General features: G+C 42.2%; 1 protein-coding gene across 4 annotated transcripts; it reads left to right on the top strand.

Moving 5' to 3' along the window:
* The first annotated feature begins 1,546 nt into the window (after positions 1-1,546).
* Positions 1,547-13,904, top strand: si:ch1073-416j23.1 (rac GTPase-activating protein 1). 4 transcript variants are annotated; one of them, XM_031754339.2, is made up of 17 exons: positions 1,547-1,662; positions 4,197-4,309; positions 4,509-4,711; positions 5,467-5,606; positions 6,179-6,251; positions 6,329-6,382; positions 6,508-6,606; positions 7,209-7,329; positions 7,925-8,094; positions 9,419-9,592; positions 11,654-11,749; positions 11,948-12,146; positions 12,207-12,312; positions 12,541-12,673; positions 13,081-13,189; positions 13,379-13,478; positions 13,709-13,904. In XM_031754339.2, exons 2-17 carry the CDS (start codon positions 4,219-4,221, stop codon positions 13,752-13,754), a joined length of 1,914 nt encoding a protein of 637 aa, XP_031610199.1. In that variant the 5' UTR covers positions 1,547-1,662; positions 4,197-4,218; the 3' UTR covers positions 13,755-13,904. The 4 variants fall into 4 exon arrangements, with proteins under 4 accessions (XP_031610199.1, XP_039472421.1, XP_031610200.1 ...); XM_039616487.1 differs by having other exon boundaries at positions 1,550-1,662; positions 4,178-4,309; positions 7,964-8,094; XM_031754340.2 differs by having other exon boundaries at positions 1,550-1,662; positions 4,178-4,309.
* Positions 13,905-15,856: the final 1,952 nt, after the last annotated feature.

The following is a 15,856-nucleotide window of genomic DNA, read 5'->3' as shown; positions in this document are numbered from 1 at the left end:
ATTACACAATACCTCACTGAAACACAAAAAACAAATTGTATGAAAAATGTGTTGTGTTTACTGGAGACAAGTGCAACACAGATTTTGGAGGAATCCAATGAAGGAGGAAATGAAGTAGTGATTAAGGAGGAAAGAATCGCCAATTTAAAGAGGTTTCTTCAGAACAAGAATGTGATTGGTGTGGCATGGCCAGCACACCTTTTAAATAACTGTGTTCATCATGGGGTAGACGCAATGGACAATGACGATGAGAACATCATGTTCAAAATCTATCAGTATTTCCACATTTACACAGTGCGCACTGAGAACCTGAAGGATTACTGTGAATTTGTTAATATTGAATACAGAGCAATGGTTTGTCACAGCAAGACAAGGTTGCTGTCATTGTTCCCAGGCATTGAGAGGATGATACAGATGTTTCCAGCTTTAAACACATTCTTTCTCTCACAGCAAAAGTGTCTTAAAGTTAAGGGACTACTGGCACAAAAGTGTAGAGATGGACTTGGTAAGGAATATGACCAGTTCTGTGCTGATGTTCAAGGATGTTCAGTGCATGTCTGGAGTATCTTGAGAAGTGGATGGCTCCCATGGAAGAGTTTTCAACATTTATATGGAAGGATCTGAGAGACCCACCAGACTGGGGTTGAAGTCTGTCCACCAGTGAACCAGAAGTGGACCAAATAGTTGAGAAGGCCAAAAGCCTCACATGTTGCTCAGAATTACTGAAGATTGCACAGTTTGTCTTTGCACTTCCCTCATACAATGCAAATGTTTTCTCACTAATGCAGAGCCAATGGACTAAGGAGAGGAACCAGCTTTCCGTGGAGTCACTAAAGGGGATTCTGTTTGTGCAACATAAATTCAAAGACACTTCTTGCAAAGACTTTCATTCTTATTTGTTGAGCGAATAAAAACTGCTGAGAAAGTTCTGCTCCAAAGAAAAATATGGGTTGGGCAGAAAAGGAGGATGAAGAAAACAAATGACTTTTCTTGTTAAATAAATGTCATATGACTGCTGCTTTGCATTATTACTTTGAGAAGAAAGAAAAGAATGCTTATGTTGAAAACATATTTCAGATTTTTGTTTGTTCCGTAAAACTTCAAAGGAGAGGAAAATATTTTGTTACTGGTAATTTTTCTTATACAGATGACACATTATTTCTATATCATTATTTAATTCCAGAGGTTTTGAAGTTATTTTTTGCACTTGCTGACTTGTAAAAGCCTATATGACATTTTTATTTCACCATTCATTAACCGCACAGAGAAGGCATCATTTAAATATGTTCAGATTTTCTTTAAGCAAACAGAATTATTAGAGTTCTTCGCGACTGGGCCGAGTGTCTCTTTTTTGGAAATCAAAATATGGTCACTCTAACATGTATTCTGTTTTTTTTGTTTGTTTGTTTGTTTTTTTCCATTTTATTTTCGCGCCGTCTTAAATCTTCACTGAGCATTGCGGGGGGGAGGGAGGGGGGCGAGTTGCGGTGAAGTCACGTGCCCGGTCGTTCCTGCATAAACCTGCCTTGCGGAGCTAGACAGGTGAGGGCGGGGTTATTGATCAGTGATAAGAAACAGCTGCTGTGACGTCTGTGGCCACGTCCAGGTGATGTAACTAAAGCCTGTGCACGTGTTGTGGACATGAAGCTCTGCGTCACTCAGGTCAGTGTCTCCGTTTCTGCGCTGTGCACATCTAAAACGTTATTTAACCTGCTGCTTTAATATCCTGGCCGTCCTCAGGTTGTTTTCACGTGTCTGACAGGAAGGTGATGTCACCCTGTCACAAAAATACATAATTGGTGTTAAAATGAAATGTGCAAATCTCGAGTGAAAGAAGACTGATATCAGCTGGAATCAGCAATTCTATGTTACTGCACAGTAAGTGTGTGCTCTGATGGCATCGGCTCTTAAAAAAAAAAGTGTCAAGTTTTCAGCTCGATCCTGATTTTCTACACAATTTTCCAGCCTCGTTATTTTACGGGTCCATAAGGCATGGCTTGGGAACCACTGTGTCAAAAAGTCACTACCTGAAGCTTCATTCATTAAACTCCTGGGTGACACCTACTGGCAGCAGCGGTAATTGCACCGCCAAATGAAACCTTGTATGTGTGATGCGCCTTTCAAATGTTTTCTGAGAAACTTTTATAAAACTAGTATTGCAACAATTATTGTCCCAGCATTTTGACGTCATTTTGTAGTCTTTGTTGTTTGTGCTCGTATGGAAAAACATCTGCCTTAGTAATTCCATCAGTAACAGATTTGTCATTGATTACACAGGGAGATGTTTGTACATAGTGCAGTGAGGCAGCAGCTGATGTGCTGACCTTTGTGCTTGGTACTGTAAATATGTGCATTTGTAACTCAGGTGTTACATATGCACATATTTCAGAAATGTTACATTTTTCATAGTCGATGGGCTTAAAATGTTTCTCTTTTCTCAGACTACACCCTTTCACAAAGAAGAGAAAAATCATCAGAATACTTAATTAATCCCTATAAGGAAATTATGTCGATTACGTTTGTTCCAAGACCGTAAACTGTTACGGAACAGACTCAACTAATTAAATCATGCAATATGTTACAGAGTTTCCAAATTTAAGAAATGGCACTAATATATACAAATCACTCAATTACAGAGGCGATTGGTCAAGCGGAACAAGTCGGTATACTCAGCATTTGCCATAGCTTGAGCCGGGGGGGTGGGGGCAGAGTTTCCACAGGTTCATACTTGGAGGAAGAAAACTAACATCATTTTGATGACCTCGGTATATCGGGTGATTTTTGGCTTATCTGTGGAAGCGCCAACAGGTCCTGGCGTTCCATAGGTGATGATGGTGTCTTTATTATTGCAGCAGCACACTCCGCCTTCTCTCAGCTGTGTCAAAGTTCTGAAAGCCTGTTTGGGAACGCTGCTCAATCCACAGTTCAAATGTTAAGCAATGTCTTAACATTTCAGAGTGCATGTCTGAGCATGCAAGTCAGTGAAACAACTTTGGACCCTGACACATTTAGCTCAAGAGTGGCTGCTAGAAATGGAGACAAATTTTTACACATTGTTCTGTGGCCTGATATAATCGGAGCTGAAGGAATTTTTCGCATTCTTGATCTGATGTCTTCAAGACCGTTTGTTTGTTTGTAAATATCAGGTTTGGGCTTTGTGCTCTGCAGAAAGCCTGCTTAACTTTTAGAATTTTTGGCAGTGGCTACCATATTTTGGGGTTCATCTGTCACCAAGTATCTCACAATTTCCTCATTCTTGTATCAGCTCCTGCCCAACAGTAGCAATATTTTCTGTGTGACTATCGGGGGGGGAAGCGCAGACCCCCACTGAGGTCGTCAGCATCAACAAAATAGCAGCTAACAGTAACCTAGGCATCCATATTATCGGAGGTCCAGACATCCTCTGTGAGGCATGCTCAGTAATGTCACCCTCTCCTTTTCCTCCACACATCTTTCCACCAGAGCCTCAGCAGCCTTCTTAGATGGGATGGCTCATGCTACCTGGTTATAAAAATAGAGTAAAATCAATAAATGAGTAAAGAATATCTTTTTTTAAATTAATCGCAATTCATTAAATTCTTTTAGCTGACAGAAATGATATAAAGCATCAGATTTTTGGTAAGATGCTTCAGTCAGTGCTCAGCACTGATGACGTGTTGTTGTTGTACACCAGCAGTTGATGGCAAAAGCCAACAACACACCTGTAAAACCAACACAACAACGTGCTGTTTCAGCGACACCAACCCATGTTTTGTTTCCACTTGTATACAAACCCACAGTGATGTCATCAGTTTATGACTTTCACCCCACAGTTAATAATCTTTCTTTATCCTGTTTATCCAAACTCGTAATAAAGCCACCCAGTGTCAGCTGATTTGTTGTAAATGAAGCAGTGAAATGGTTCAGAGGTAATCAGTGACACTGAACTGAGCAAGCTCAGGCCCACTGCTTCATCATTAATAAATATGGAGTTCAAAGCGTCAGTGTGGGAGGTGAACACAGACAGATGATCTGAGGTTAGATTCCATCCGTGTCCATCATCAGCGTTTGCTGCTTTTCATGTTGTTTTCTTGTGCTCGGGTTTCTGGGAAAGGTGTCAGTGGGACTTGCTGTAAAATAAGCGAGGGTTCAAGACTGTGCTGTGACCTCTCTTGGCTCTCTTGCTGCTGCGTTACAGCTCCCGCCCTCTCTGACAGGTGGAGGCACATCTGGTCGTCAATGGCAGAGTCTCGGGTAATTGTGGAGGAGCTGCTGGCTCTGTGTCTCCAGAGGATCACTGTGGAGGAAAACAGTATGCGGACTGAGCAGGGTGAGAACAACACTCGACACCAATCAGCTGTCAGTAGATCACATGACATAACCCCTAAACTCACCTCATTCATGGATAAATCTGCATGTGGGCGCTCTCTGCTGACCTCTGACCTGTTTTTATATAAAACACCAAACTAAAGTTCGACAGGTAAGACGGGTTTGGTAGTTACACACTTTTAATTGGTCTGCTCTCTCAGAGTTGATTGAGCTGGTGAAGAACTTCGAGGAGGTCAGAAAGAAGTGGCTGCATGCCGAGCTGGAGCTGAAGAAGTACAAAGAGCTGCTGGTGAAGTCGGACGTGGCCAAAGCTGCTCTGGAAGTGAAGCTGAAACACGCTCGTAATCAGCTGGACGTTGAGATGAAGAAACGCTACAAGGTGGAGGCCGACTACCAGTACCTGGTGAGGCAAGACCTCGAGGTTGGAGGTGGAAATCACGGCTGGCTGACAGGTTTACATGTTTCTGATGATCCGTGTTTCATGTAACACAGGGACGTTTCTGCAGCTGTTGGATCAGTTGTTGTTTTGGAGCTAGTTCACTGTCATTTCTCTGATCAGTTCAACCATGTTAATGAGCTCTGACAACACAAAGAGCTTCTTTGGCACTGACAGAAAAACACACACAGCCCAGTCAGCCGACACACAAAAAAAATCTTGTCTTCTCCCGCATAATGCTGTATTTTACTGAAACTCAGAGCAGCAATGACCTTAACCCAGTTGCTTTTTCTCGGTAGTTTACACACAGAGCCACTTCTCTCTGCTAAATCCAGAAGAACACAAGTGAAATGCCATGAAAGTGAATCCTGTGTAAGTGCATTAGATTAATGCCTGAATCTTAATTAAATGGGGATATTATAAATAAAAAGCGATGCATGTATTTACCCATGTGTCACAGTAACCTGAGTTTTAATCCTCAGAGCTCTTTGCAGTGATTTCTTTCAGCAGAGGTGTTTCTTAAATCAAAGCATATTTATCCTCCGTCAGCCTCCTCTCATTGATCTACCCTGCCTCGCTGTTTTCAGACTGAAACACAGTAAAATGAGTGCACCATGGTTTATTTTATTTGTAGGCCTTCATCACTCTCTCCCTCATCAGGTCTGTTTATGAGCTGTTCAGCCTGTGTGGGGAGCTCACAGACCTCTGTCCTGTGCTTCCAGCAGAGGCAGATGCAGCTAATGTGCGACATCCTCGTCCACGACACTAAATCCAGTGCCTGTCTGAACGATGAGCAGAAGTCTCTCTTGGCCACGTTTGAGCACAAAGGGGGGAACATGACACTGCAGAGGAGCACCAGACGGTGAGGTGGCAGCCAATCACGGTCCTTGCTGAAGGGTCCGACACTCATGAAGGTGTTTTCCAGGTTTACAGGTTAAATCGTTGTTGAAATGAATCTGATGATAAAACATCGAGAATAAATTAAGAATAAACCACAGACTGTATAAAGAAGATGGAAGCAGCTACTGTGACATCACCCCCTGATTCATGAAGCCCACTTAAAAAAACAAATAAATAAATCTTTGAGCCAAGTGTTTTCACCATCAACAAAACCCCTTTTTGAAACTAGATTCAACATGCTGTGGGTACACCTGAGGGCACCTGCACGCTCACACAGCAATCACAGGTAGCCCCGCCCATAATCTGCCTCCTGCTCCTCTCTGACTTTAACAGGACCATAATTTCAACAATCTCAATCAGACCTTAAAGCAGGAAAGAGTTTACTGAGCTCAGGGATCAGTAATCAGTTCAGAGCTGCCACCTGCTGGGCGTTAGAGAGAATGCAGGTTAAAGAAGCAGAGTCCTCCTCTGTAAAGTCTGTGGTTGAAACGGAGTGAAGAGTTTTCACTAAAGATGATAAAAATCTTTTGTCAGGTTGCCAGTGATCGATGAGTCGTCCTTCCTGTCTCACTCTGACATCAGCTACGATCGCACGGACGACGATGTGGTACGAACATTAACTCGACACGTGCACCACGCCTGCAGTATAAGAACACTTTAACATTCTTTGTCATGGTGTTTCAGGATTTGGACACAACTGTGATCCAACCGCTGAGGTCTCGAGCAAGAGAGAGGAGGGTAACACGCCATCCTATATTTACTTGTTTGTTCATCCATCAGATTTTGCATGGAAACATTTCACCAGTGGTGCAGGGTACAGCCTCTGTTCCCCTGACTTTCTGATGATATGCTGTTCTCCACAGCGTTCCTCGATGGGTCTGCCTGTTGGTGCTCCGGTCAGGAAACGAAGCAGAGGCAGGAACTTGTCAGCAGAGCTTCTGGAGAGGAAAACTGTGGAGAAGGTGAACAAAAAAACAGAAATGGAAAACCGACTGAGATGTTATGTTCTCACTTGATCTCACCTTGTTAGTACTAGGCTGGGCCTTTTCTTAATTCTTTATGGGCCAGATTAACAAAGAGCTGGGAGGAACATGGCAATGATATCATTAGAAATTAGCTAGCTGCCAGGACAGGTGTGGTCTTCTGCTTCTCTGTAAACTCGGAGATGGTTGGTGGAAAAATCCCAGCAGATCAGCAGTTTCTGAAATGCAGACCAACAACCATTTAAGTTCAGACTCACTTTCTATTCTGAATGTAATGATTCACTGCTGTGTGATCTGATTAACCAATCAGTTGAACAGTTGTACCTAATGAAGTGGCTGGTGATTTTCTATGTTTATTATAAATCTACCACAACAAGAAAGTCATTAATGAACCAAAGAATTAACTGCTTAAAGTTCTGTTTGTTCCTACTGTACCTGAACGTTTCTGATGATTCCACTGACTCAAACTATGAAAGTCGTCCTGATTCCCCGAGTGAAAAGTAGCCTCTGCAGAGGAACCTCCATAAAACAACACGTTTTTAAAGGCTCTCCTGTGGCTCTGATTCTTTGAACTTACTCAGGAGGTGGAGACCATTGTGAAGGCCTCCATCATTTCTAATGACACTGGAGGCCAGGTCCACATGGTGCTGGGAATCACTCAGGAAACCTCCGACACCCAGGAGTGTACCGTCTCAGCAGGAGGTCAGCTCTACATTCAAGATACAAGATGTTTATTGTCATGTACGCAGAGCAATGAAATCCTTACTTTGCAGGTTCAATTCACACAACTAAAAGAAAGTAATAATAAGTAAAACAGTGCTTTGTCGATTTTGTAGCTTATATGTGGATGTAAACAGAATTTAAAGTGCAAGTAGTTTCAACATTGTCACAGTCATAATATATACAGAGTATGCAATATTAAGGTGTCTGTGCAGTCTTAAACACAACCCAGTTTGTAGCACCAAAGCAGTCTTGAAGCACCGAATCATACTCTTCATTCCAAACTTTTACTCACTGGGAGGACTCATTTGAGGTGCTGCCTGTATGCTGGATAGATAGATATTAAATTCATTTCAGCTTCATGTCCAAATGTGTCCAGACCAGTGACAGATTAATGACAAGACCTCTGATTTTAAAGAATGAGGATCTACCAGGTTCACTACAGTTGGACTGCTTTGGACAAGATTTCCCACCATGCTTTAGATGACCGATCAGAGAATCAGTCAGAGGTGTTCTGAGTTTCTCTTTGAGCCTATTTGTTCGTTTGCTTTTTTTTAATCTGTCGCTGTCAGAACAGGTGAGAAAACCCGTGAGTGTTTTGGACTCTGTCCTTCAGGCCAGACGTCGGTGTGGTTTCCCTGCAATGACTCGGTCACCGGTCCTGAAGGTGAAGCTCTGGTCGAGGAGAAAGTCGGGAACATTGGCAGAGATCAGAAAGCCTCCAAACACACCTTTGTGTCAAAGACGGTACGACGAGTGTTGGGCAATTTACTTTTTTGTGGAAGTAACTGAGTTAGTAACTTGGTTATGATAATATAAAAGTAACATTTGCATTACTTTGAAAAAATGTTTGGATATGTAAAACAATTTAAATATACTTGAATATATACATTTTAGTATGTTCAGTTGTTTATTATAAAACTGAATACATTGAAATAAATGAACTTACCAGAAGGAAGTAACAGGAAACACAATAATCTAAACTGTTCAAATGTCACTGTGACGATATGATAGACACAGATCAGATATCATGTAACTGTTGTGGAATTATTTCCACATGTTGTAATAATAGAACAATAAAAAAACAACCTTTTTTATGTTTATTCCACATCAGCAGGCTGCACCTGGCTATGTAATAAGTGTACAATAAAACTATGCTTTTCGAGCTATGTAGTCCACATTAAATGAGCCAAACTGTCACAACGTCAGATCATCATGGCCGAACAAGTGTTTTCTTCCACACGAAGGTAAACAGCTGAAGTGATTTCAGTCTAATACTGAAAAAAATAGGTTCACTGTATAACAAAACTAAGGAATCAAAACGTAACGTCCATGGCTGTCTTTGACAATCCATCTCAAGTCACATGAGTGCTGTTTTCACAGTAGAGGGTCCTGTTTTAATGTCCTCTGCTTATATTCAAATATAAAACATTCTTATTGGCCACATGCCTTTTACATCCATCCAACCATCCACTGTAGATAAAGCAGCATGTTCTTGATGACATACCTGCCTCTCAGGCTGTTTAATTCCGTCCGTGTCACAGATGTTTGTGGAGGAGAGAAATCAAGCTTGGATGGTGTCACCTTGTTGTTCTAAGAACTCGTGTTAGCCTCATCGGGGTTTGGACTGCGCCTGCTAGCATCACCGCCCTCATTCTTGGCGACTAGTTTTGTTGAAGCATGTGATGTTTCATGAGATTCAAATTGCTTACACATTCTTACAGATACAGATTCTTGCCTTTTTATCTCTTTGACAGAAAAGTGATGTCTGTACTTCCACTTAAAAATGCTTCCTTTGAATTATTGTCATTTATGTGCTCACTGTGCATATCTGTTTGTACGTGAACACCTAAGTTTGCCTCTGGCTGCTTTACCATGGCTACTCTACTCTTTCTCAGCCAATCGGCAGCACTCATGCCCACGCTGCATTTTCATGTTGGTAACACCATTGCAACAATAGGGTAACGCTGATATTCCCATCATGGGGTACAACCTCCTTCATGTTTACATTCAAGCTGCGCATGGAGCTCCGACATCACCTCTGATGGAGTAATGTGTCATTTCCCTCCAGGTGATCCGGCCGGAGACCTGCACGCCGTGTGGGAAGAGGATCCGCTTTGGGAAGATGGTGGTGAAGTGCCGGAACTGTCGTGTGGTTGCTCATCCGGAGTGCCGACAGAAGTTCGCTGATGGCTGCACAGCCTTCAATGCCACTGCAGGAAGTACAACTCAAACGGCAGCTAAGGTGTGAGCTGGAGGGAGGGGCTTCACTGTGACATCATAATGTGCATCACAATAAACCTGCGACAGTTCAGTGCCCTTGTGGTTTTAGGCTCCACTCTGTATGCAGACAGGAGCTCCTGTTTTTACCAGGACTAAAGATTAATCTCTGATAATTCAGCTTGTTTTGTTTCCATTACTGACGTGATTTTTTTTTTTTTTAGCGCCGTCCTCATAACACTGACACTGATGAGCTGCTCACGTCACAGAAATTAGTTTCCTCCCTCAGCACCAGATGGGCCCATACATACACAATATAATTACAACTTGATGTGCAGTTTTATTCTCATAAACCAAAACACACTAAAGACCTAAAACGAAATAAATATGCATTAAGGGGAAAAACCTGCAGCTCAACAATGCTTAAATAGTTTCATTGTTCATGAACCGAGTAGACGTCATCCAAACTCCAAACTTTGCTGTAAATATTTCATTTCAGTTGGTTGTGTTCATGGACAACAGGGCGACTTTAGTGAGCTGGTTTAGTTTCCGTTTGTTTTGCTCCTCTTCACTTGATTACTGTTGTATGTTTGGATATTTCTAGAAAAAGGTTCCTGGTGCAGGACTGTTTAAAACGTCGTCATAAATTGATAATTAAATGCACAACCCCGAAAGGCCAGTAGATCATATCTGGAGTTGAACAGGTCTGTTATTTTCAGGGATGGTTCTTTAACTGCTCAGGTGAAATACAATTCAATTTTATTTACATGGCGCCAAATCACAACAGTGGCCTCAAGGCTCCTTATATTGTAAGGTAAAGACGCTACAATGATACAGAAAACAATCGGACGACGCCTTGTGAGCAAACACTTGGGGACAGCAGGAAGGAAAAACTCCCCTTACAGGAAGAAACTTCCATCAGAACCGGGCTCAGGGAGGGGAGGCTATCTACTGCGACAGCTTGGGGGTGAGGAACAGAGGTGAAACAGCTGGACTAAATCTGTCTAAATGAAAGCCTGCTCTTGTACAGCCCCAAGACTTTTAGATCAGTTTGAAATCAGGAAAAACCCGGTGGGCTGGATTCTAGATATTTTAACAAATGGGTCACAAAGACTGAGAATAAATGGGGTTCAGTCTGACCCAGTGTTCTCCTCCTCCACAGGTTCTCCCCAAGGGTGCGTCTTATCGCCCTTATTATTCATTCTCTATACAAACATGTGTCAGAGCAGATATGAAAACAGGGCCATTATTAAACATGCAGATGACTCTGTTATTGTCAGCTTACTGAAAGAGGGTGAAACTGGCCACGGTCCAGTCATTGATGACTTTGTTCAGTGGTGTGAGGAGTCTTATCTCCAATGAACATATTTAAAACAAAAGATATGGTTATTGATTTTAGGAAACAACAAAACGGGCACGGAGTCACTTTGATTAAAGGTCAGAAAATCAAGCAAGTGCAGTCATATAAATATCTTGGGACCATAATCAATGAAAAACTGAACTTTGATCAGAATTGCAAATCAGTTTGTAAAAAGAGTCACAAGCACCTTTATTGCCTCAGGAAACTTGCTCATTTGACATTGACCGAAAAATTTTAACTTTGTTTTATTCTTTTAATTGAGTCTGTTTTATCTTTTTGTTTGGTGGCATGGTTCGGTCAGACCTCTGTCACAGAGAAAAACTCACTGACTCAGATAGTGAGATGGTCCAGTCGTCTGATAGGTGAGCCACAGTCTTGTTTAGCCTGCCTGTACTCTAAACAGGTACAGAGGATGGCTTTATCAATTCTTAAAAATGGTTCCGATCCTCTACGGGGTGAATTTAAGCTTCTTTCGTCAGGACAGAGATTTTCATTTCCAAGATGCCGGACAAAGCATTATATAAACACCTTTGCCCCTGTTCCTGTCACTGAATTAAATAAGAATTGTTTTTGTTTTCGATTTGAAATGTTTAAAGTACTAGATATGTGTTATAGTGAGGTTTTTATTAGGTATGTGTGTTTTTGAAGGGATGCCAAATGCTATCATTTTTTTTTTTTCTGTAAAGCAAATTTACCTATGGGTATAAATAAAGTAACCTTGCTCAGGACTCGTTGGAGGACTTTGCTCCTCAGACTCATCCCAGAGTGCCTCAGCTGATTGTGGACTGCGTGGCCGAAATCGAGAGGAGGGGCCTGCAGGAGGTGAGCCGTTACTGTTTCGATCATTTGGGTTTATGGATGTATCAATGAAGACAGCTGTTTGTTCTGATACTCTGGGAATAAATGAGGGTTGGATCCTCCTGTAGTACAATGCTGTGCATGCTCGAATGTGGGTAAAGAAAACTCCCTGGAGTCCTGTCCCCAGCATGCACTTCCTGTATGTCTAACCTGTGTCTGCAGAGAGGCCTGTACAGAGTTCCTGGAGGTGAGCGTCTGGTAAAGGAGCTCAGAGACTGCTTCCTTCAGGGGAAATCTGCTCTGATGCTCAGTAAAGTCCAAGATGTCCATGTGGTCTGCGGACTGCTGAAAGACTTCCTGAGGAAGTTGAATGAACCTATGATCACCTTCAGACTGCACAGGACCTTTATGGAGGCTTCAGGTATATTCAGACCTTTAAATTCCAGAGCTGAGACCAGCGCCTAACGTCACTGTGTTTCAGAACTGCCTGATGAAGACAACTGCTCAGCTACCATGTATCAGGCCATAGCAGAGCTGCCAAAGGCCAACAGGGACACGCTTGCCTTCCTCATGATTCATTTACACAAGTAAGTCCTTCCATGAAGTCTCCACACAGAATTCAAGCACACCTGAAGAGCTGCAGATGAGCACTTGGGATTTAAGGCTTTTTCTCTTCCGTGACCCTTTTTGAGCTCTGGTAATTTCTGGGTCCCTTTTCAGTTGGCAGTCACCTCGAGGCAGCTGTTGTGACCTAATGTAATATAAATAAATCACCAAAGTAAATTATATTTTTTTTTTACTTCTTAATGTTTGAGGGTGATGAGGAGTCCTCAGTGCCAGATGGACCAGAATAACTTGGCCCGGGTGTTCGGCCCAACCATTGTGGGTCACGGGATGCCTGAGCCATCACCCAGCACCATCTTGAGAGACACCAACACTCAGCTGAAGGTCAGCCTCTCTAAATATCCAGACTGGAAGGGGGGGCGGGGTAATTGAGTTGAATGTTGGATAATGGTTGGTTTCAGTCACTATAAAGTACAAACAGACTGAACCGGTCACTGCCAGCATTTGATATCTGACCTTACAGGTGCTACAAAGTAAGAAAAATTTTAATAAATACTTTATTATACAAGTGAAAGGTTGCTGCCCCTGTGATCCGTTCAGTCCAGCAGTGATGTCGTCCATGCTACCTTGTATTATAGAAGCTTTCGTATCAAAGTTTGTGCATGCAATGTGAAAAGTGTTGCTAGGCAACACTGCTTTCAAATGTTGAGCGTAGCATCTTATAGTATTAATTCCTCTATCCTCTGCATCTTCAGGGTTCATTTTGAGCGCTCTCGTTGCTCTCACTGCAGGTTGTCTGCCGCCTGTTGTCCCTCCCTGAAGATTGCTGGAGGCGTATCCTGATTGGCCAAATCCCCCCCCCTTCCTCCACCAGTAAGATGGGCCAGAATGAAGGGCAAGGTGAGTGTGCACCTTTTTTAATTTTTTGGGAAACCTGAGGCCTGTTTAACCATCAGTGAATCATCTGACTGCCTCAGCCTCCTTTGTTTTCTTGGATGGGAGAGTTTCCTTTCACAGTATAACTGGACTTCTTAATACAAAGAAGGAAGCACTGAACTTTTTTTTTTTTTTTTAATGTTTTCCTCTCAGGTTGTTTCTTCCAGCCGCTGACGTCTCCAGAGTTAAACAGTTACTACCAAGCTACAGCAGGAGGATCTGTGAGAGGGCGAGTCAGGAACCGGGCCAATGCGTAAGACCACGCCGCGCCAACGCAACATCCACAAACTCTTGAGCAAATACTGAGGAAGATCATGGGGCTGATGCGTATTAGTAAAATTAGCTTTAGTTCTAAGACTGTGGGAGAATTTCTGGGTTTTAGTTTTCCCAGCATAAGTGCAGCTCTTTAATGCAGGTTAAAGATATGAGATATTAGCGTTGTTGTTTCAGTTATCCCATGTCATGGTTTGTTTTTGTCCTCAGAGGTCGACCAGAGCCAGCGAGGAAATTCTTCACGTCGCCCAGCTGACAGATTTTGAACCTCTGACCTGTTTGAGCGCACTCTAATGCTGGACCTCGACCTGATGATCATTTTTATAGATTTCATGCTAACCACATAAAGTTTGTTATCAAGGCACTTCAAAAAATTACAAGTTGGAATAAAACGTGATGTCCTGTGCTTTGCTGTGGTTTTCATTTCATTTGAAACCGTTGATCTCCTTCCTGTCGAGATCAGCCCTTTTGGTTTTTTACTTCCTGGACACCTTTTTCTCCTTTCCTTCCTAGTCTCTGAGTTTCACATGAAGTTCGTTGATAATGAGCCAGTAAATAAAGGGTCTGTTCTGAAAAGGAAAATTGAACCAACATCATTATGAGGTCTGTTTGAGGTGACGTAAACGTTGCTTAGTTTGTATCTGTGGCGGAGGTGTGGTCCCTGGCTCGGCTGCAGGGAAGGAGTGGTGCAGTGAGCTCAACGGGGCAGTGCTGGGGAGGCAGGTGAGAACACAGCTGGTCGCGTCTGGTTTGATGACAGTCTTCTTTCCCTTTTTTTTTTTTTTTTTTTTTTTTTTTTTTTAGTGAGAAGGGAGACAAGAGGAGGGGTGCTTGGGGAAACCCAGAGACCGGTGCTGACCAGACTGTGAACTGTCACAGAAACGAAGTCGGAAATAAGTGACATCTCGCTATATCAAACTGTGGGGGGGGTGCATTCTACAGTATCATATCTAATAGACTCCAGTTTGTTCATGTAAATGGAGAGTCTTCTTCACACATTAAGGTTAATTATGGAGTTCCACAGGGTTCAGTGCTAGGACCAATTCTGTTTACATTATACATGCTTCCCTTAGGCAGCATCATTAGAAGACACAGCATACATTTTCACTGCTTTGCTGACGACAACCAGCTCTCTGTCCATGAAGCCAGGTAACACACACCAATTAGTTAAACTGCAGGAATGTCTTAAAGACATAAAGACCTGGATGGCCGCTAACTTTCTGCTTCTTAATTCAGATCAAACTGAGGTTGTTGTACTCGGCCCTGAAAATCTTAGAAACATGGTATCTAAGCAGATTCTTACTCTGGATGGCATTACCTTGGCCTCCAGTAATGCTGTGAATAACCTTGGAGTCATTTTTGACCAGGACATGTCCTTCAATGCACATATTAAACAAATATGTAAGACTGCTTTCTTCCATTTGCGCAACATCTCTAAAATTAGAAATATCCTGTCTCAGAGTGATGCTGAAAAACTAGTTCATACATTTATTACTTCCAGGCTGGACTACTGTAATTCATTATTATCAGGAAGTCCTAAAAACTCGCTGAAAAGCCTTCAGGTGATCCAAAATGCCGCAGCAAGAGTCCTGACAGGGACTAGAAAGAGAGAGCAGATTTCTCCTGTTTTGGCTTCCCTTCATTGGCTTCCTGTTAAATCCAGAATTGAATTCAAAATCCTGCTCCTCACATACAAGGTTTTAAATAATCAGGCCCCATCTTATCTTAATGACCTTGTAGTACCATATCACCCTATTAGAGCACTTCGCTCTCACACTGCAGGCTTACTTGTTGTTCCTAGAGTATTTAAAAGTAGAATGGGAGGCAGAGCCTTCAGTTTTCAGGCCCCTCTTCTGTGGAACCAGCTTCCAGTTTGGATTCAGGAGACAGACACTATCTCTACTTTCAAGATTAGACTTAAATCTTTCCTTTTTGCTAAAGCATATAGTTAGGGCTGGACCAGGTGACCCTGAATCCTCCCTTAGTTATGCTGCAACAGGTGATCTCCCATGTCTTGGATCTGGATTTCAGGTTTTATTAATAAACTTTATTCATGAAGCACATCTAAAAACCAAGGGTATACCAAGATGCTTAACACGTAAACATATAGAATAAAAGAAAGGTAAAAAGAAATAGGACCAAAGCAAGTACTAGGTATGCAAGCAAATCACTGTCACGGATACATAGGAGAAGGAGCAGATACATATCAATCAAAGAATTAATTTAATTAATTAAATTAAAAATATCCTTGTATCCGTACAACACTAAAATGTTTTGGCATCTCTGTTTGTGGAGTGAAGCTGTGGAACAGATTAAGTAAAGAAATGAAAAAGCAATGTCCAAGCATGAGTCAGTTTA

The sequence above is a fragment of the Oreochromis aureus genome, linkage group 8 (genome assembly GCF_013358895.1).
Source record: "Oreochromis aureus strain Israel breed Guangdong linkage group 8, ZZ_aureus, whole genome shotgun sequence".
NCBI classification, from domain to species: Eukaryota; Metazoa; Chordata; class Actinopteri; order Cichliformes; family Cichlidae; genus Oreochromis; species Oreochromis aureus.
Note: the sequence above shows the minus strand (reverse complement) of the source record. Positions and strands in the feature narration are given on the sequence as shown.

Bases quoted from the DNA above. Each gene is read 5' to 3' on its own strand.
- si:ch1073-416j23.1 (XM_031754339.2), top strand. From the start codon at position 4,219: ATGGCAGAGTCTCGGGTAATTGTGGAGGAGCTGCTGGCTCTGTGTCTC. The intron at 5,607-6,178 runs GTGAGGTGGCAG...ATCTTTTGTCAG, and splicing joins CTGCAGAGGAGCACCAGACG to GTTGCCAGTGATCGATGAGT. The intron at 12,674-13,080 runs GTCAGCCTCTCT...CTCTCACTGCAG, and splicing joins ACACCAACACTCAGCTGAAG to GTTGTCTGCCGCCTGTTGTC.